The sequence below is a fragment of the Drosophila mojavensis genome, unplaced genomic scaffold, assembly GCF_018153725.1.
Source record: "Drosophila mojavensis isolate 15081-1352.22 unplaced genomic scaffold, ASM1815372v1 contig_16, whole genome shotgun sequence".
Lineage (NCBI taxonomy): Eukaryota > Metazoa > Arthropoda > Insecta > Diptera > Drosophilidae > Drosophila > Drosophila mojavensis.
In genome coordinates this window covers 4,558,148-4,579,257 of record NW_025318693.1, presented here as the reverse complement: position 1 = coordinate 4,579,257, position 21,110 = coordinate 4,558,148, and the positions used below count along the sequence as shown (strand labels likewise).

The 21,110-nt window shown below is 42.3% G+C and overlaps 1 protein-coding gene across 8 annotated transcripts in view; it reads left to right on the top strand.

The window, feature by feature from the left end:
- The window catches only part of LOC6573442 (nephrin), a 74,770-nt gene that overhangs the window by 11,747 nt on the left and 41,913 nt on the right, over positions 1-21,110 (top strand). For all 8 annotated transcript variants that reach the window (XR_006356628.1, XR_004364234.2, XR_006356627.1 and 5 more), the window contains exon 2: positions 11,953-12,713. Coding sequence is in view for 5 of the 8 variants with exons in the window: in XM_015166929.3 (XP_015022415.1) it covers positions 12,410-12,713 (304 nt within the window). In the remaining 3 variants the exon portion in view is untranslated. The remainder of the gene's footprint in view (positions 1-11,952; positions 12,714-21,110) is intronic.

Genomic DNA, 21,110 nt, shown 5'->3' with positions numbered 1-21,110 from the left:
CACACACTCAGCCCATTGACGCTCTCACTCAATGAGCAGCTCATATTTAACATTTGACACTTGGGGCCGCATTACAAATCGTGGCTGCAGCTTTAGGCAATCTGCAGCAAAAATGAAATGGGAAAAATGATAAATTGAAAACTCATAAATTATGTGAAATTGTGGCACGACAATCTGAATTTCGGGCAGTGCCAAATGCGAGCTCGCTGCTCAATGTGTCAGCTGAGCGGGCAGAATTTTGACATTTATTAACATTTACCTACTGCATCGAAGACAGGCGACAATTAAATTTGCTACAGCCTAAGCCCTCTCTCTCTCACTCACTCACACTCACTCACTCACTTTTGATGATTCCATGTTGTACATTTATAAAAAGCAAAACGCGTAGGTAGTCAAAGAAACATAAATCATTTTGTCTATTTTTCTTCCTGAAAATGTCAGGCACATTTTTGCAACAGTAGCCTAGAGGAAGGCTACTTCATAAGGAATATGCATATTCCGCTTGAGAAGCATGTGCTTACGTTGTCCTGATGCTGACCAGATACTGCCATAACTCACTGTCATTGCGGACAGCAGCGGCTTTGTCTGTGGCACGGGCAACCGCAACTGTTGTAAAAACAATCGAATCAAGAGAGTTGTTTCATTGACCAGCATGAGTCCAGGCTCCAGAAATCCATTTTATACATTGACTGAGCCCAATTCGAAGTGTGCTCCACACAAATCTGTAAGTGAAACCAAAAACGCAAAATTATGCCTCTGTGTTGGCTATTAAATGTTTTGAGATTCAAATAAATGCCGAATAAATTGTTTACACAAATGTGATTGTGCCCACAGAAGACATTGTTTGTGTGTTTCTATTAGCATTTACATTCGAATTCAATTTCGTGCATAAATAAATATTTGAGAGTCTTTTGATGCCTTACTCAGACAACAATTTGCTTCTAATTTTATTTTATTTCAATATTATTTTATTGCATTTCTCAAACTTTTCTTATCTCCTTCTCTGTTATACACTTCAATAATCGACATCTGCTCTTAATACATTCAACTCGAATCTCATGAGCTGTTTCCAGCCAAATGCATCTCATTCCCATTCGCCGCCCAGACGCTTGAATATTTTCTTGTTGCCGCAGGTCTAAAATTAAATCACTCAGACAGCGACTTGTGTTTCTTCGTCGTGTGGCAAGGTTATATACAAATATGCGTTGTATCTACTACACGACAGCAACAGAAAATTCTAAAAGCAAAATCATGTGTTTTAAAAAATCTCCTTTTAAGCATTTTATTGGCTTGTTATGTTAGTTGTGTCTGCCTGAAGAGCTTTAACAATTTGTTTACAATCTGAACCCATTGAAAATTGAAGGTCTGAGTGGGCTTCTGTTCAATGTGGCAGGCAGAAAGGGGCGTGGCAGTCTATATATTCTTTATTTTAAAATGAACAAAACAATAATTTAAAAAAATTTAAATAAATAAAATTAAAAAAAAAAACACTAGTTAAAAAATTAAATACATAATAAATAATATAAAAATAAAATTCATAGCTGGTAAAAATTTAATTAGATATAAGCAAAATAATAATAATAATACACTTATTAATATAAATTATAAAAAATTATAATTAATTATTAATAATTATGAAAATTATTAAAAATAAATAATTAAGTTTTTAATATAATATATACAAAACTAAAATTAATTATATAACAAATATTAAACATAAAAGAAAATAATAAATTTTAATACTTCATTAATTAAAATTATGAATCCAAACAAATCTTAAAGGCATTTTACAACACACGTAAATATTGAATTAATTCATATTAAGTTGGTTTTATAAAAAAGAGTCATAAAAAATATTATAATTAAATATTGATTAACTGAAAGATTAAAAAAGCAACTAAAAATTAGTTATCGATATGAAAAAAGTAATCTCAGCATTTTTATTGACTTTTTCCGCTGGGATTAACATTTCACAGAAAGTCAGTTTTCAAATATTCGAATTGATTTTAATGCTACAAATTGAGTGAATTAAATCACAACCGCGCGCTGTGTATTTCGCTTTAAAACGCGCTGTAAACATTTAAAGCCAAACATTTGTATGGCCTCAAAAAGTATAGAAAATATTTGTTGTTTCTCCACCGACAGCAACAATAACAAATTGTTTTAAGCTGCCGCCATAATTAATTGAAAATGATAGTTTTTTACAGTTTTTGTTTTAATATAAGAATTTTGTATACTCATTCACTAAATGCAATTGAGTGTATTAGTCTTGTGTAATGTTCGTCTCACTGTCCGTTCGTTTGTCTATTGAATAATATATATATATATATCTCAATTTGGGGGCATGGCATATCAGGAAATGGGCCGTGAGGGAGTATTCGCCGTCGGTAATGCCCGTCTGTTTGTATAGGTATATATGTATATCCCAGAAATGTGATAAAAAGGAAAAAGAGCATATACATAAGTATGTCTGCATTTTGATTGAACTGAATGAATACTCTGCCACGCCCCTTATATCAACTTATTTAAGATATTTGTGAATGCGAATCACCTCTATGAATACAGCTAATTAATAACTTAAGACACACCTGAAGTCAAGTTTGTAGTTCATAATGGAATAGCCCGAGCACAGTGTATTATATCAGTCGGTGCAATCCGTTCGCGTTCTTATCTTGGATTTCGTGTCCTGTACGCGTTTGTTTGGGGTACGTGTGCCAGTGTGCGGTTTGCGGCTATTATGCAAATTATTTATTGTGTGAATGAAATGTAAATTTTTAATTGATTTATAAGAAAAAAATTATAACAAAAATCACAAAAACAAAAAAAAAAAAAAAAAAAAAAAAAAACAACAAAAAATCAACAACAGCAAAAACTGATTGTGAAAGTGTGTCACACAGTGACGCACGCGATTTTTGTCGCGTGCGATTTGTTGTTGCTTTTGGCTTTGCGGGTGCGCGAAATGTTTGTAGCAGCAGCAGTTACATCAGCTACTGCAGCATTTACTGCTGCTGCTGCTGCTGCTGCTGCTGCTGCTGCATCGAAACTGTTGACATACACGCACAAATTGGATTTGCTAACGAGTCGGTCGGCGAGGGGGTGAGGCGAGGCAAGCGTGGACAGCTTGACAGTGGCCCGGTGTTTGTCACTTTTGGCACTTTTGTTATCGTGGGCTTATTGTTGATGTTGTTGCTGTTGCTGCTTTTGTGATGGCTGTTGTTACTGCTGTTAGCCAAAAAAAAAAAAAAAAAAAAAAACAAATAAAAGCAGAAGAAAAAAACTCGTTCGCGCCTGTTATTTATGGCTTCGATTATCCCCACACAATGGGCTGCAAAGCAAGCGATGCCCCTCAAAGCTGAACCCAGCGCTACAGGGGAAAGTGTTTGCAAAAAGCAAATCCTGGCAACGAGTCAGCCTGGCAATAAAACAAAACGTACACGCGCGCCGCTCGACTCGCACAATGCTAAGGGGGTAAACGGGGCCGGAATAAATGCTGGGCAGAGCAAAGGGCGTGGCGGTGCGGTGCGGTGCGGTACGGTTCGGGCTCTTTGGAGGCAGCTAGCATACAGAAATCACAGAAGCAGCACAAGGACACGCCGGCAGGCAGGCAGGCAACCAAAGAGGCTTTACGTATTTTCAATAGTTTCCATTGTGTATTCAAACACAGAGCAAGCACTAAACAATCAAAGGCACAAACACACACACACACACATGCACACACATGCGTACATATATAGTTAAATATGCATACACACACACATATGCGGACAGGGCCAATCTGTGTGCTGATTTCAACGTTTGAATTATGATTTTCATGTGGCGAAGTTTTAGTTTGATTTTCGCTTCGTTTCATCGCTTTTGTCGTTGTCGTTGCCTTTCGCTGATATTATTCTTACTCTTGCTCTTGTTGTTGCTCTAGTTGTTGTTGTTGTTGAGCGACAAAATTTATATGCGCCACTAATGCGGGCACTTAAACTACACAAACAAAATGGCTCTTGTTCCCATGGAAGCTGCTCACATCTATGTGTGAGTGAGTGTGCTTATGTGTGTGTGTGTGTGCTGGTGTGTTTGTGTGTGCTGCTGCTACTAGTAAAAGTCACTGGAGACTTCTGGCCCTGGCCATGTGAAAATGACTGGAATCGTATCGAAAATCAAAGGTCACTTTTGGGATCAATTCAAAAGGAATTGCCGCATTCAAATCGCTGCGAGGCACTTGTGAAAACACACACACACACACACACATAGATACATACATACGCAGAGTAAAAGTAACGAAAACATCAAAATGGGTAGCTATTGCCACACACACACACACACACACACATACACACACATATGTATATATCTTTGACTATATAGATTGTGGCTGCTGCCATAGATATTCAAACTAAATTGCGTCATCTATAACAAGCGTATGTGTATGTGTGTGTGTGTGTGTCTTTGCTGACTGTCGATAGGAAATGAATTTTAATGATTGCCCAAAAAACTTTGGCTTGTTATTCAGCCCCATAGGGTTCGATGCTGTGTATGTGTGTGTGTTTTCATTTTTTTGTTTTTTTGTTGTTTTTTTTTTTTTGTGTGGGCGTGGCAGGCAGCCAGTCATGGCTTGTTTTGCATTACGACCGAAAACTTTATACATTAAATTGTTTACTTTTTGGCTGGCCGAGTCGCCTAAGTGGCCGATAACGCTAACTGAGCGCGCATGAATTGAATCAATTCGAATTCCGCAAGCCGCCCAGCAGCTTGACCTGGGCCAGGCAGGCTGGCTGGCAGCAGGCGCCTGACAAATGCCCCAAATGCACTTCCATGAAATGGCGCGTGGCAACGCCTCAGCCATCGCTCCATTGCTGCTCCCACTTCCACTTCGCCTGTTCCGCTGCTTCGCGCTCCTTTGCGCTGCTCTAGCATTGGCAGCTGTTGGCAATATGTCAAGAATCCGCAGTGCACTGCTCCGCCCAAATGCCAGACACGTTTGTGCAATTTATTTTTAGCGCAGCTAATTAAAAATCAACTTTCTGTTTCGACTCGCGTGGCCAAATGCGAAATGCGAAATCTGAAATGTGAAATTGTGAAAATGCGCAATGGGAAAATGGAAAATGGAAAAGCACGCACACATACACACAAATGCATTTTTGTCATTTGCAATATTTATGAATATTTTTATTAAATTGTTATTATTTTTTTGCTCTCACTCTCTTTCCCTCTCTGTCTCTCTTTCTCTCTCTCTCTCTCTCTCTCTGGCAGCTGCTCGAGTTTGGCTTGAAGCGCTTCAGTTTTTGGCTCGTCGATTTGCATTCGATTTGTTTCTTTAACGCTTGGCGCTTTTTCTGCGCTTCTAATTAATATGAAAACAAGATACATTCACTTCCCATTGCTGGCCGTACGCCAGGTGTGGGCGAGTGGGAGAATTCCCAGCTGTCAAAAGTGGTTTAGCAAGAGTTTATGTTGTTGTGCGAAATGAGGAGAACAAATAAGAAATATAACAAATACTCATACGCCGTGTGTGCAACTAGAACTGCGTCCTGCGGGGCGGGGGTAGCGCATAATTAATTATTTGCTGTGCTGGGCTTTTTGCTGGAGACGTCTTGATAAGAAAATAAATAATGAAATACAAACAGAGTCAGTCAGCAGCTGACACCAAGCACATCGAGGCAGACTGCGACTGAGCTGAGACGGCTGCCTTGAGTGGGTCATGTGTTCTAATGATACGCCCATCGGGCAGGTGGCTGGCCTTGCTTTGTCTGCTGTTTGCATTGAATGAGGTTACAGTGCGGTGGGCCAAACAGTTGACGGGCTGGAACTTTAAGCAAACATTTAGCCTGCGAAAGGGGGCGGGGGGAAATATCATCAAAGATGGGCAGCGTTCGGCTTTAAAGATGAATTACGAATTAAATGCTCGCCAGCAAAGTGTGAGAGTTTATTAGGAAAAAAGAAAAATTCAAATGGCAACCGTTAAATAATTGCGAGCTGAGACCGGAAAAATTCCAACCACGAAAAGGGTTTCGGAACGCCAAAGACTTTGGGTCACATTTGCTCGTTTCGGGGAGCCGAAGAATATTAATTGAAGGATTAGACGCCGCTCAAAGCGTTTGCCCCGTGGGGGGTGGGTGTTGGGGGTGGGGCTTGGCTGTTGCCAAACTAACTTCCAATTTAAATTCAAATTTGGGCTTTGGCCGGAGTCGGGCCGTATTTCGCTCCGGGTCGTACATGCCACGTGCAAATATTTTTGTAAATTAAAATCGTTTAATTTAATTGCAGCTGATGTTAATTTAAATTGCAAAAATTTCATCGCTGACAAATGCCGCCTCATTAATATTGAACAAAAGTTGAGCGAGGCCGCTGCGAAAACTTTAAGCCAGCCGCCACTTTAAATACATAATTTGACAGCCCTCAGATTGACACCCGCAGCGTCAGTCCGTCTCTCCGTCTCTTCGTTCTCTGGCGTGCTCGCTGAATATCGGAGACAGCTGCGCCACCTGTGCGACTGCCGCATGTTGTCAAATTTAAGGTGGATTTTGGGCAACCGCATCGCCAGGACACAGAGCAATAGCAGCTGTATTTCTACGCTCTACGTCCGTCTCCTGTCTGTGCGCCCGTTTTATTTATATGAAGCTGTCAGAGTGTGTGTGCGGGTGCGGGTGCTTGAATCCGTTGCGGACTGTGAATGACAGCAGAGGCCGCAGGTTTTGGCAATTGCCCCTCACGGACGCCCCCTGCCGCCCCTGCCGCTCCTGCCGCTCCTGCCCCATGGCCAAAGTGTGTTTGTATTTGACATTTTACTACAAAAGTCAAACTAAGAGATTCACACAGTTTGCACTGTGTGGCTCACGCCACAAACTTTGGCCAGTCATAAAGTCGAGGCCAAATTTAATTTAAGAACTAGTTAAGAAAGTTCGGCAACTATATCCAAGACGTTAAGATATTGCTTTTATTACATCAAAGCTAAAGCAAAACTTTGTCTCAATTCGCTGCAGCTTAAGTAAATAATTGCAGCTGGGATACTAAATTTCAGTTTTTAGTATTTACCTAGCCTAAACGTCAACTAGAGCTTGGCAAGAGTATACTCAAGAGCTACTATAAATTGAGAGTGATTATATAATCGTTAATCAAAATATATGTATAGTGTGAATAAAGGATGATCCACAAACAATAGTTGGGCTATAAATTGAAAGGCAACAAATTGCTTTTGTTGTTTTTGTATTAAATGATATGAAACATTAAGTTGCATTAACTATGTCCATCAACCTTTCTATCTATCCCTCTATCTAATTATTTATCTATCTATCAGTCTATCTATCCCTCTATTATCCATCTTTCCATCATTCTATCTATATATCTATCTGTCTATCTATCTATCTATCTATCTATATATTTATCTATAATCTATCTATATATCTATCTATCGATCTATCGACATATCGATATATCTATCTATCTATCCATCTAATTTGTTATCTATTTATCTATTTATTTTCCATCTACCCATCGTTTTATATATCCATCTATGCATCAATCTATCTATCCATCTATCTGTCTATCCATCTATCAATCAGTCGATCTTTCGATATATCGGTCTATCGATAGATCGGTCTATCGATATATCAATATCAATCTGTCTATCTATTAATCTATCCATATATCTATCTATCTATCTATTTACCTACATATACATATATGGAATGATAATTAGATAATTTAGGTAGAAAATTCAGTTGAAATTTCAATTGATGATATGTAATATTTCTGAGCCTTTAGAAATTCATAAATAAATGTGAAATTATTTTCACAATTTCAACAGCTGGAAATTATTGATAATATAAAAAGATGTTTTACAAATAATATTATATCTGCTCGATCACCCCTTCATTGTGCCATACAAAGCTCAATTTACATTCAAATGCACTGAAATAAAATTTTATAAAAATTTAATTATCACTTTAAATGAACACCTTTTAAGGGCTTAACAAAAAACAGCAACAAAAACATTTTTATTTTTGAAATTGCAGCAGCCCGTTGCATGAATAACGAAGCTGAATGCTGTTAGGGCTGATGTGAAATGCATGTAAATCTGCTCCTCGTGCAACCAGATATCCACGCTGAACTTTTTAAAGCATTTGCATAGGTTTGCTTTGTCCTATTTGCAGCCAAAGGGTAAAAAGTGCAAATGAATGAGCGCAGTCTAATAAAATGATTTCACGTGTAGCTGACAAAAAAAAAAAAAAAAAAAAAAAAAAAAAAAAAAAAAAATAGGCCAAAGTGACAAAAACACTAAATTTGAAAAACAATAAAAGAGCAAACAAAAGAAAATATTACCTAAATAAAATATTTACTTATTCAAGCTGCAATCGGTGCGAGAGAATTCAGGCCAACATGTCAGCTGATCAATTTATGCAGGAAACTGAGCGAAATTATTATATTATGGGCATACGTAATCGCTGTAAGCCCATTGAATGCTCTCGAATTATGGCCATTAAGTGGCGTTAATAAATGATTTTGTGGAACGTTTTGTGGCTATTAATAATATAACATTGTCTGATTGATTCGAGTGACCATGCGTTAGGAGCTCTGCCATTGTTTAACTAATTAAACTGTTTTTTTTTCTTCTCCCAGCCCCGACCCCTCGTTGCTCATTTTGTTATTGTTTTTGTTCCGGTTGCGCCGTTGCGCATTTATTAATCTTTTTTCATAAGATGCTGCTGGGTGGCGTAATAAACGCATAAAGGATATTAATGAGCTGCTGTTTGTTTATCGGCGCCTCCGTCTCCGTCGCCGTCTCAGCCTACGCCTCTGACTTGGCCGGAGACCCACACAGAACTCTCATTCGAATTGCTTTTATTTCAGCTGAAAAGGCAACTAATTGCTTACTCACACACTACACACGTACACACGTACACGTACACACACACACACACACGCACTCATACACACATGGAGCATGTTATTGCTCATGTTGGCTGAGAAGGCGCTCGCATATTTCACAAATTGCGCATACGACAAGTTAAACGTAAACACACGCTGAAAGTCGGGCCAAGTCAGTGAAGAGCGCATTATCAGGCCATAGTTCTTATTATTGTTATTGTTGTTGTTGTTGTTCTTGTTGGTGCTGCTGCCTGATGCATGCCTTTTGTCATAATTCAACTTTTATTTACACACACTCTCACACACACATGCTGAAAGTGAAATGTACTTTGAGTGGCGCTAAAAGTATGCCGCGCGGTGTAATAACACGCATTGCTGGGAGGCGCTGATGCTGATGCTGGTGATGGTGGTGGTGCTGCTGCTGCTGCTGCTATGACAGTGACAGCAGCGGTGCTTATGCTTGTCAGACGCACGCTTATGTTATTACACACACACACACACACTCACTCACTCACACACACACACACACTGTGGCAATTGCAATCTGTGCTATGCTCTTGTTGTCGCCGCGTCCTGACAGCATCTTAGGGCACAGTCATCGCACGAACTGTGATTGCCCGTCAGGGCTCAGTGCCATCTGCCACGCCCACTCATTGCCAGATAAGCACCAATGCTATGTCTATCCACATAATAAATATCTATGCGTGAGTGAGTGTATGTGTGTGTGTGTGTGTTGCTGTGTCAACGCCTCGACTTCAGCTAAAATGTATATTTCTTATAATATTATTATTTTTATTTCATTTTAAAATTTATGTCAGCTGCCATCAGCCGCTGTGCGGAAGCAAAAGTAAAACGAGTTATGCGCCCAGCCACTTTATGAGCCATGAGAATTGCATGAGTGGAGGCATGGGGTATGGCGTAAGCCACAGTGGCCATGACACTCGCATAGCCGTACCCCCAGCCCATACCCATATACACATACCCCTAACCATACCCATTCGCATTCGAATTCCTTAAGCTCATTCGATGGCTCGGCGCCCGAGTTGATGCGGCGTTAAATCTTGAGGAAATTGTGTCACATTATGATGAACATTTATGGCAAAGTTGAGCATTTGCTCATAAATTTACGCTCCTTCACAGACAGACTGTATGTGTGTGTGTGTGGGTGCCTGACTGCACCTGCCAGTGCTTGAATTAAATATGATGGAGTGGCTGCGGTAATTTGACATGGCTCAGCTCATGTTCCAGACAAGCTGCCGCTGTAGGCGGACCCTGCGTCGGACACCTGTGCTGAAAGCCAATCAATAGCCCGAAAGCAGCAAATGTGTAATTGCATCAGGGTCTGGGTCGCGACATAATATATAATATATAAATAGATAAGACACCAAAAAGACGCCGGACGCAGAGCAAATAGTAAATTTAGTCAAAACTTTTGCCAGGCTATTTATAAAAAGAAAGCCAGAGACCCCAGCTCAGACTACACTGGACTGTTAACGCATATGTACACCGCTGTCAGTAAATGTCAAAAGTTGTGCCACACACACACACTGACAGAGAAGGCGGCAAGTGGATCGAGAATGTTGGGTGGATAAACACCTTATTGTCCTGTGCTGGCGAAACTTTTTTAATTAACAAATCCAGCCGCAAGTTCAGTTTGGCCAACGGCGCTGCCTAATGAATGGCGCTAATGCCGCCGAGTTAATTAATCAGTAATTAAATATTCGAACTAGCTGACAAGAGCAGCAAGCGGAAAACTACTCATGTTATATGTTGCGATGTTTTCCACGACTGCAGCTGGCGCCATAAAATTTACTAATGAGCAAAGTTTCGGTCACCTATTTGCAGGTAACAGGCATTGAGAAGGTAACAAATTTCAGCTCTGCAATTAAATGCAAACGGCAAAACAGTTGGGCCAACATTGCGTTTGCTTATCATTCTAATCAAAGCACCTCTCCAAAGTTCATAAAAATTTATGAACTTTGCTTCTTTTATTTATACGCAGATCACAGAGTGTAATGTATGTATATGTGTGTGTGGATGTATGCGTTGTATGCGTGTGCTACTCATTAAACAACGTGGCTGAAAAAGGTCCACCCCAAATGTTGCATAATTACGCTGACCTGGACTTGGGTGAGCCGCAGCAGCAGCAGCAGCAGGAGTAGCAGCAGCAGCAGGAGTAGCAGGAGCAGCAGACCTCTTCTGCTGCCTGTCACCACTGCTGTCGCAACCAGCCTCACCCAATTAATGCAACCACAGTGTGTGCGCCCGGTTAAATAGGCCGTGGCTGCAACGCATCGTTGGCATAGAGGGGGCGAGCCTCTGTTGTGGGGGTGGGGTGCAGTAGGCAGCTCGTTGCCCTGCTGGGGGTTGGTTTATCAATTTTGATGCGTTGCCTAATGAGCGACGCTCGTGCTAAGCACGCAATTAAATGGAAACATTTGGCTGCTGCTCCTGCTCGAGCGGGGCCGGAGTCAAGGTATGCCCCGTGCTGGACTGGACTGTGGCATCAACGTCAATAAATCGACTTGCGCCGCGCCTTAATTACAAGACTCGCATCGAAATGTGCCATTAATCACACCTCATCGATGCGATGCGTTTGCCTCATAAAAACAGGCAATTCGCAGGCGAGCATCGAGAGCAGTTTCTATGCCAATAAAAGCAGTCGCTTACCCCCTTGGCCAAGTTTATGAGTTCAATTTGCTTGATTTGTGTGTGTGTGTGTGTGTTTGTGTGTGTGCGAGTCAGTAAAACATTTTATTAGCACTCTTCATATTTGCCGAAAGCAGCAAACGACAAAAGTCGAGAGTACAGCTAGTTGGCTTCGGCCTGACCGAATGCTCCCTAAGACTCAACTCATATATATAAACATATATACATATATATATATATATACATACAATATATATACTTGTGCTATGCAAACTCTAGAACATTGTTTGAAGAAGAACGTAGCATAACAATATATGTATATCCATCCGAATTGGGAGATGTTGTCCTGGTTTTGTTATGTTTAAGAGCAGAACCTTTGGATGTTATTGTTGAGCTCATGTTTCATGTCTCATGTTTTGTTTCTGCCTTTCGCTCTTCTATTTGCAGTTGCCGGCTCAGGGACGTCTCCAATCCGCCATGCCAAGAAGGCAATAAAAGTGCAAATAAACATGTAAAAGGACATTAAGATTCCCGTGGCAGCAGGACTCGCTTTCGATTTGAAAGCAGCTGAGGACAAACAAGCAGCGGCTGACTCACATCTAAATGCCATTTGAATTGTGCCTTTTATGGGCCAAGTTGAAGACGATAGCGAACTAAAGGCGCGTTGGCGCTTCATTAAAGTCAAAAGCGGAAACGGAAATAGCCAACAACAGCTCAAACAAAACGCGCTCACGCATACACCCACACAGACTGACTGAGGCATTTGTCTATTGGCGCCCAGGCAACCTCATGTATTGCCCTAGCTGTTGGTCTATTCGCTTTTCGTTTCGTTCCTTTGACCCTTTGGAGAAACTGAAGAGCGCGCCATAAATGACGAAAAGCTCATTGGTTCGACTACAGCGAGATGACTACAATACAATTTTTAATAGCAGCAAGCGACATGGCAACTGCAACTGCAACAGGAACCACAAAAATGCGATTCACAACTTCAGGAATAGCCACATTCGCCAATTGGCAAAAACAACCAGAGCAACAACAACAACAACGACAGCAACTAGAACACAACACACATCGAAAATCACGAACGCGAACGGCGCTGTTCACAGGGAAAACGGTTTCAATTGTCGTTTCGATGATGTTTTTGCTGTTGCTACAGCAGCCGACGGCGATTCGAGCGGAAGAGGAATCACAGGATTTTCAAAAGAACAGTAAGTACACGTTTCACCAACACACTTTTCAATTTCAGTGATTAGCCAGCATATACCCTGCAATGACTTAGCGAAGACCTTCCCAAATGCCATTTGTCAACTTGCGAGATTTTGTCAATAATCGGGAAATGAAATGAAATGAAATCCCTAGTTATTTATTAATTTTTCTTTTTTAACGTACCGCTGCCTTTTAGGCAACAGAAGTCAATTAATTTATATATTTATTAAAAGCTAGATTAGTTCTATATACGACACATAACAAAGAACAGATATATTGGGGGGATCAAAAATATGGGTAAGATTGAAGGAGTCATTATGAATGAGGCAGATGTTCAGGTGTAGACACGATGCAGCAGGTCTTGAGGATAGTGGCGTTTAACTCTTCTCCTAATACAGATGAGGGGGCTGAGAGGACGGGCTTAAACATTTTCTAAGCAAAAGAAGTACGAGAAAGATATTGTTTTTGTCTCTCAAGATAAAGAAAGTGGAAAGTAAGAAAATGGTGTGAGAGAAAGAGAGACGGAGAGCGACAAAGAGAAAGAGATAGTGAGAGAAAGAGAGAGAGAGAGGGAGAGCGGCAGAAAGAATGATAGAAAGAGAAACATATAGTGAAAATGAGAGAGAGAGAGTGAGAGAGAGGGAGACAGTGTGAGAGAGGGGGGTAGAAGAGAAAGAAAAAGAGTGAGGGGGGTAGAAGAGAGAGAGGGAAAGTGGGTAACTTCTCCAAAAATAAATAATTACTGAATTTCAAATATTCTCATCCCTATAAATACAGCCGTAAGAAAGTAGTTGAATCGACTTCACAAACACGCCTACTTCCTTCGACAGAAATCCCAGTCTAGTTCGAGTATCAATAAATATTCTGGGTAGACACTATTGAATTATATGTTTCATTAGACATGCTCTTCCACGAAATACCCTTTGATTTCGGCACAACGCTCGAGGGCTACAAACAAATCAAATCATAATCAAAGAGTTCATCCAGTCATTGAGTTAGATCGCTGGCTATCGCAATCATATTTACTCGCCTGCCAACTGCTGAAAGGCAAACTTTTCGCATTGAAGTTGAAGTTATGCAAAGCTGTGCCTGCAGCGAGCTCGAGCCATCCGCTTGGCCAGCAGACGAAACATTCGAGGGCGCCCCTTTCATTGTGGGTCTGGGGGACTGTCTCCAGTCGACCCACTTGGTCGTCCGTGCTGGAAACTGTGCCAAAAGGGCAGCCGCACTCTCTGATGCCGATAGATATTCGCACACGTTTGCACAAAATGGCGCCTTGTGCAAGCAGTTTGTGCAAACTTGCAAATCATTCACCGACAAATGCCAAAATGCTTATCAATGTGCGTTACATAAAACGTGCTGCAGCTTCTTTTATCCAAATAGAATACAACAAAAAACAGGAGAAGAAAAAATAACAAGAAAAAAAAAAGAAAGGGAAAACTTGAACGAAAACTTGCCAGCCAGCAGTTTTGGCCCAAACAACTTTATAATTTGCGAGGTCGAGCATGTGTCTGAGTGTGTGTGTGTGCGTGTGTGTCCAAGTGTTGTTACAACTTGGTGCCCAGTGCTTTTTACGATGCCATCAACTGGTTGTTGTAATTTACGCTCAGATTATTATAGAGCAGCTAACCTTGAAGCAGCAGCAACAGCAGCAGCAGCAACAGCAGCAGCAGCAGCAGCAGCAGCATCGGTCATATCTCATTTCCCAGACTATCAACGAGCAACGTTTTTTATGCTAGGATGTCAGCCACTCGAAAAAAAAAAAAGAAAACAAATCATATTTCGACATCGACATCAGCATATTTTCCTTTTGGATGCCGTCTGGGCGTCTGTCTTTTGTTGCCGCTCGCAGGGCTCGGCAGGGCTCGGCTGGACTGGCAGCAATTTATGACAGGATTTGGACTAAAACGAGACACATTTTCTGGCATTTTCTATTTCGCTTGGCATTGGCTATGGCAGCGCGCGGGATTTTGTTGTAAATTGAATTTCGATGCTTTCGATATAGACATTGCCATGCCCCCAGCTACGCCCACGTCTGACTGTTTGCCCTGCGCATTGGGCATTAAATTTAATTATGTGTGCTGCTGCTGCTGCTTGGACTGCTGCTGCCAGGTCTGCTGCTTCCTCTTAACTTATTAGCAGCCAAGCACTTGAGAGCTTAAAATGCCGACCGTTTCTTGGGCAATTTCCATCTTTTGACTTTTGAGACTCTCAAGAGTTCGCCCCACTCGATAGTGGCGCGTTTAAATGGAACTCGAATGTGCTGCCTAACGTTGCCACATTAACGACTCACACACACACACACATCCACGTGGAGAGGGGCAGCACGCTGGCTCATGGGACATTGCCATGGCACTTGGCTACGGCTTCCGTTTGTCGCATGAATATTTTCATCATAATCGTCACTATTTTTATGTTCACAAGTCTTTTCTGTCACAAACACACACACCACGCACACACACGCACACTCACACACACTGGTTTATGTATGTATGAAGTTGAAATTCTTGGCATTAGCATTCGATTTATGCGCACTCGATTGTTGTAGGCAAATGTCAAGCTGCGCTCCTCAAGCCATGCCCGGCTTTGCTTTGATGGGCAATCAACACGCGCAATACAGCCAGGGGGCGTGGCAGCTCTCAGTTCAGCTCAGCTCAGCTCAGATCAGAGGCGGCGCACAGTTCAATTGCAATGCAAACATTTCGCGCCCTCGAACAGCAGTCGACGGTGGCTGCGCTGTGCTCATCAGCGCGTCATTTGTGCTGTAAATTGGTTTTTTGTTAATTTCATATGAACTTCAAAGGGAAAAACAACCAAGGGGTGCAGCACCGCACCGCACACCGTTCTGCCCCGCCTCGCCCCCTGCAGCCGTCAGCCAAATGCGACACATGTGCGCTGTCAGCCAGCGGCGAACGGCTGAAGCAGGCAAAAGCGTGGAAATATTTCTCAAACATATTTCCATATTCACGCACACATATGTATATGCATAAATGTGTGTGCGTGTGTGTGTGTGTGTGTGTTTATATATACCAAATATTTATTTATAAACACGCGCGCGCGTTCGCAGTGTCAAAACAACGTCACAAGCAAGAGCCATGGACGAAGGGTGCAGTACGTTCGAGGGAGGGGGGGCGCCACAAGTCAAGTGCAACATTGCTCGCGAGGGGGTGGGGAAGGCGGAGCAGCGCACTGGCACGTTGCGCCAAGATGCAAAGTTCAATTTCACATGTGGAAAATAACAGAGAAAAATATTGTGGGGAGTTGCTATAAAAATACAACAGAGGAAGCACATGTCACCGTGAAGTACGTGCAAGGCTGATGCCACTGCAGCCAGAGATCTCCCCACATGACAGAGGGACACCAATACAAAGTGGCAGCAACGACAGAGCCGACGACGACGGCGCTGAGCTGAAATAAATGGGCTAGAATGGCTAAAGAAAATGTCGCGAATAGAGGATCAAGTGTGTTCAGGCAGCTCAAATACATATGAATGCAATATACATATATATTTATATATATGTACATATATGATGGTCGCTGCATAAATCGGGGAATTGACAAAAGTTGAGGTATCATCGCACAGTACATCAATAATGCGCCAAGCCAGCGGAGCGGCAAAGCCTTTTATCGGAGCATAGATTCAGTTTAAAGTCTTCTCTGCTCATATTGCGAATGAAATTCGCTTTATTTTGGTTTCTCGAAACTGTGCGCACTCAGGCGCAGTTATTTCAAGCGAATAAAAGCAACCGATCTGGATTATTTTCTTTGTGCAACATGTGCTCTCCACTTGGGCCAACGCAGCTGCAGCTGCAGCTGCCCCATAAATTCAGCAGCGCTGCGGCACTCTCATGAACAGCGCCGGCCTGGCCAGCCAGCTCGCTTGGCCCTGCCTAGTGAACCTTCCAGGCACAACAAGTGTCTAGGAATGCAGAGCAAATGCGGCTACTTCCTGTTTAGCGCGAAATTTCAATTATGAACAAACATGGGCGGGGCTCTCCTCACTCTCACTCGTACTCTCCCTCTCGCTCTCTCTCGTCCTCCCTCGTGGCCAGTCAACGTCCGTCTTTCACATAAAATGCAACACAAAAATGTTTTATTTGTCAGTTTTCCATGTCTTTTTTTTTCTGTTGCTCCTCTTTTAGCCGAACAAAACGGAAAAAATCGCTTTGCTCCACTTTCATGGGCGTTGGGGCGTGCATTCGTGCAGCTGTTTCATTTCTGGACAGGCATCAGATACGAGATATATAAATATATATGTATATACATATGTATATATACATATGTGTGTGCGCTGTTATAAGTTAGGGCACCCGCTGACTACTCAAACGTGACTGTCCAAAGTTTTTCAATAAACTTTAACAAGAAAACATTAAAAAGCCACAAGGCTGAAGCAGAGCATTTCCATTGCCATTTCCACATTTCCACATTCCCACATTTTCACATTTCCACAGCGCCGGCAGCAGCCCCTGGGCAGAAGTCAGAAGAGCTTCAAGCTCTATAAAGCGAGCGGCAAATAGTTGTGCGACTGTCCTGCCACGCCCCCGAGCCCGCGCGCCCAACACAAGTAGATTTACTCTTTGTTATTACGCCGACTAGCTGTTATCCCCCTCTCGTTTCCTCTCTCTTTCTCTCCGTTTAGGTCGTTGAAATATAAATTTCACATAAAAGGCAAATCTATAGCACATCTTTAGCTGCTCCAACTGTGGATGGCTTCAGCGGCTGGCTGAGCCACCCGCAAGGCACAGCACCACCCGGTTAGTGCGCATTACGCGGCAGCGAAATGAAATAAATATCATTTTATGACTTTTTAACTTGCTGCGGCGCCCCTCGCAGCAGCCTTGTCCCGCCCCAACCGCCCGCTGCGCTGTTGGCCTTAACAAGCGCAATAAATGCAGCAAGCCAAAGCCAAGGCACATCAGCAGATGGCCAGAGGCGGGGGCGGCGGCTGCCTGGAGGCTAAGACATCTCTACTGCCACTTACTGCTGCTGCCCGCTTTTATGGTCTACAGTTTCCTTTTTGTGTTGATGTTTTCAGCTGCTCGAAACATTTGCATTTTGCACTTGATTGAGCCCCGCTCTCTGTGAGTAATGCTTCCGTTAATCAACGCGATGCCCTACGGCCCGCCCCCCTGCTCCCACAGCTCGATTGCTTAGCAGTCAGCATAAAACCCCAGTGCCAAAAAAGGTGTGAATCAACAAATGGAGAGACGAGTCCCTGCCTCACTTGTGCTTGTATAGGTATATATATACATATATATATGTATATGTATGTATGTATGTAAGCAGACTATATACAATGTTGAACATCGTTTGTTGTTGTCAACAGCGTTTGGCCTTTGCCTTTTCCGCTTAATGCTTCGCTTCGCTTCACGGGGGTTATTTCTGGAAATTAACCCTTTCGGGCATAAGGCACTCATAAAAAATTCAATTTTATGACCATTTTTATTTGGCCACTTTTCGTCTGTCTGCACATGCCAAAATCGCATTAAAAGCGACTGGTCAAAGGTCTGAATCAGACCAAATCACTCGGCAGTGGGCAGTGGGCGTGGGTATGGGCCACAGCCCTTTACAACTACTTAGCCCGTAATTACAGCGATTTACAGGGTATTTGAATTGAATCGGATAGCACGCAAACATTTTGTATGCTATCACTAGATATAATGACTAGGAATATGAATACCAGTATGAGTATTTGACAGATGTATAAACAGAATGGAATGGCAATACAATTATTAATATCTGATTTTTCTTATTTTAATATTTGCTATTATTATTTGTTGTGCTCAGCTACGTAAAAATTGATATCTTGGCATCATTAGTCCAGTCCTCTAGGCTGATTTTAAACCTATTTCACGGTATTCTATGCAATCAGCAATGTATTTGGTTTACTTTATTGCGATTATTTTTCTTGTCTACCCTCAGCAGTATACTTAAATGTTATTTAGATTATATTAAAAAAAAGTATCAAATTGTCGATCTGTTTCAGAAAAATCCTTCATTAATAAATATGTTTATTGAAGCCTGCACATTGAAGCATCTCCAGCACTCGAAACCTTTTAATGATTTGACTCTACGGGCACTAAAAGGGAAAATGCCCTTGTTAAAAATCAGCTTCAGAGGCTTCACTGAGAGTGAAATATTTCCCACTATTTACCTGGTATACTGCAATGCGTTTATTTATCAACACAGCGAAATATTGATATATAAATGGGTTTGTTCTCTAGCATTCGGCTCATTCGATTCGACGAGCTCCAGCCGAGGCTTATTTATGAAATTAGTTAATATATTTAATATATTATAGTTCTGTTTGTTGACTCACGTTTCCTTTTATAAGCTTGCTATAGCCTGTAGGCTCATTTATTTACAGGGTATAATAAGCACATGTGTGTTAGTGTAAGTGAGGCGCTCAGATGTGACCAACGTATGTGTATGTGTGTGTGTGTTGCTGTGTGTATAGCCCAGCTGAAGTTGTGATTCACATTCCGTCAACGGTCGCTGGACACGCCCAACGATATATCCTTCAGCAATGCAGCAGCAGCAGCAGGAGTAACAGGAGTAGCAGGAGTAGCAGCAGCAGTCACACTTCAGTGCACCCATTCGGAAGCCTTTGTTGTTAGTGTTGTTGTTGTTGTAATTGGCATCGAGCTGGTATGAGTGTTGTAATTTTTATCGCCGCCCGGCATGCGCTTTGAGCCGAGATGGACAGTCTGGGCCTTGGCGACCCATTGTTCGAGGCGGAGCGCCTGTTTAGGTTTATGCTGGGGCAACACGCCTTTATGATTTCTGTTTGATTGCCGCCGCCAATGCCACCAACAAGCAAGCGCCATTAGTCACACATTGCCGGATGGAGGTGTGAGGGGTGCTGGAGGAGGCGGTGGCTAATGGGTGGGCGTGAAGCGGTTTTTGCCGTTCAAGTGGAAAATTGAATTTATCACTTGAACATGCCAAGCGGACGGACGGCATTTGCCCCTTTGGCTTTTGTTTCGCTTTTTCTTTCACTGCTAATTCGCAACAAAATTCCATGAAATCTATTTCGGACACGTAATCAACTCGTTTGTGAATACTTTACTGCCAGTCCCCCCCTAGACACCCCCCAGTCAACCCAGTCACCCTCAGTCACTCACAGTCACCCGCTGTCAAATCATTTGTTTTACAATATTTTCCGGTAGGTGGCGCTTGTCGTCAGCGTCAAAGCGACTTGGCCGAGACGAACATTGTCTAAGCGTTAATTGAAATTCGCCCAAGGTGGGCGTGGCGTTGGCCGGGCCAAAACGGAAATGACCATCGCATGCAGGCGCATAGTAATTTGCGTAATTTGCATATTTATTAAATTTTAATTTACAAGGCTGCAATTTTTCCATTTTTATCGCTTTACATACTCAGCGCTGGGGTGATTAGGCACTGGATTTGCATAATATGTTGCCATAAATTGTCGCAAATTGAAAACGCAGTAGAGTAGCAGCAGCAGCAGCCGCCGCAGCAGCAGCAGCAGCAGCAGCAATAAAATGCCATAAATGGCATCAGCCGGAGTAAATAAATTAGAGAGCAATGCGCTGGCTGCATTTGAAGCTGCGCTTTGATTTATTTATTCGATAGTCGGCGTACCATAAATTCGAATGGTTTGTCAGCTGTGCATTTAATTAAAAAATTATTTAAATTATTGTCCAGTGCAGACAAGCTTATTTCATTTCAATTCATTTGAGTTTGCGTCAAAACGCAGAGAATATAAATCGAGTCAGTTTCAGCGGCAACATAAACTAAACTCGGCTACGATTGCCGAATCGCACTTGTAAATCTAAACACACACGCCCCAAAGTATGCACTGCTCTGCATAAAATATGTACGTACTCCAAACTCTATTTGCTGATGTTGTTCGTTGTTGCTGCTGGTTGTTGTTGGTTGTTGCTGTTGCTGGCGTCGTAAATTTACATATTTTCCATATAAATAAACTCGTAAAGCGTATTCTGTCGCTCAGACATGGAAGCAGCAGCACTGCTGCTGGTGCCCCACCGTTGCAAATGTCGCACTGTAAATGGCAAAAGAAGCTCCAAATAAATATAAAATAAAATAGCTACAAAATGGCCAAAAGAGAAGAGTAGAGCACACACACACACACATAGTTTGAGGCCAGCAGCAGCAGCAGCAGCCATGCAAGGGTGCTGAAAGGGCGCTCGCTGAGGTGTGTCGAGCGCCCCGCAGGCAAATTGAATGAGCCGCCTCTGAGTTATGGCAGGCTGGGACAATGTTTTAGCAGCTGGGCAGCTGATGCCAAGGCGCCGCCTGGCTGCGACTCCGCCAGAATCCTGGGCGTGGCCATAAACAAGCGTATACTTGATATATTGTCAATGGACTGCTCTAGTGTCTTTTGCGCCACTTGAGCTTACTCTCGATTTGGTTTA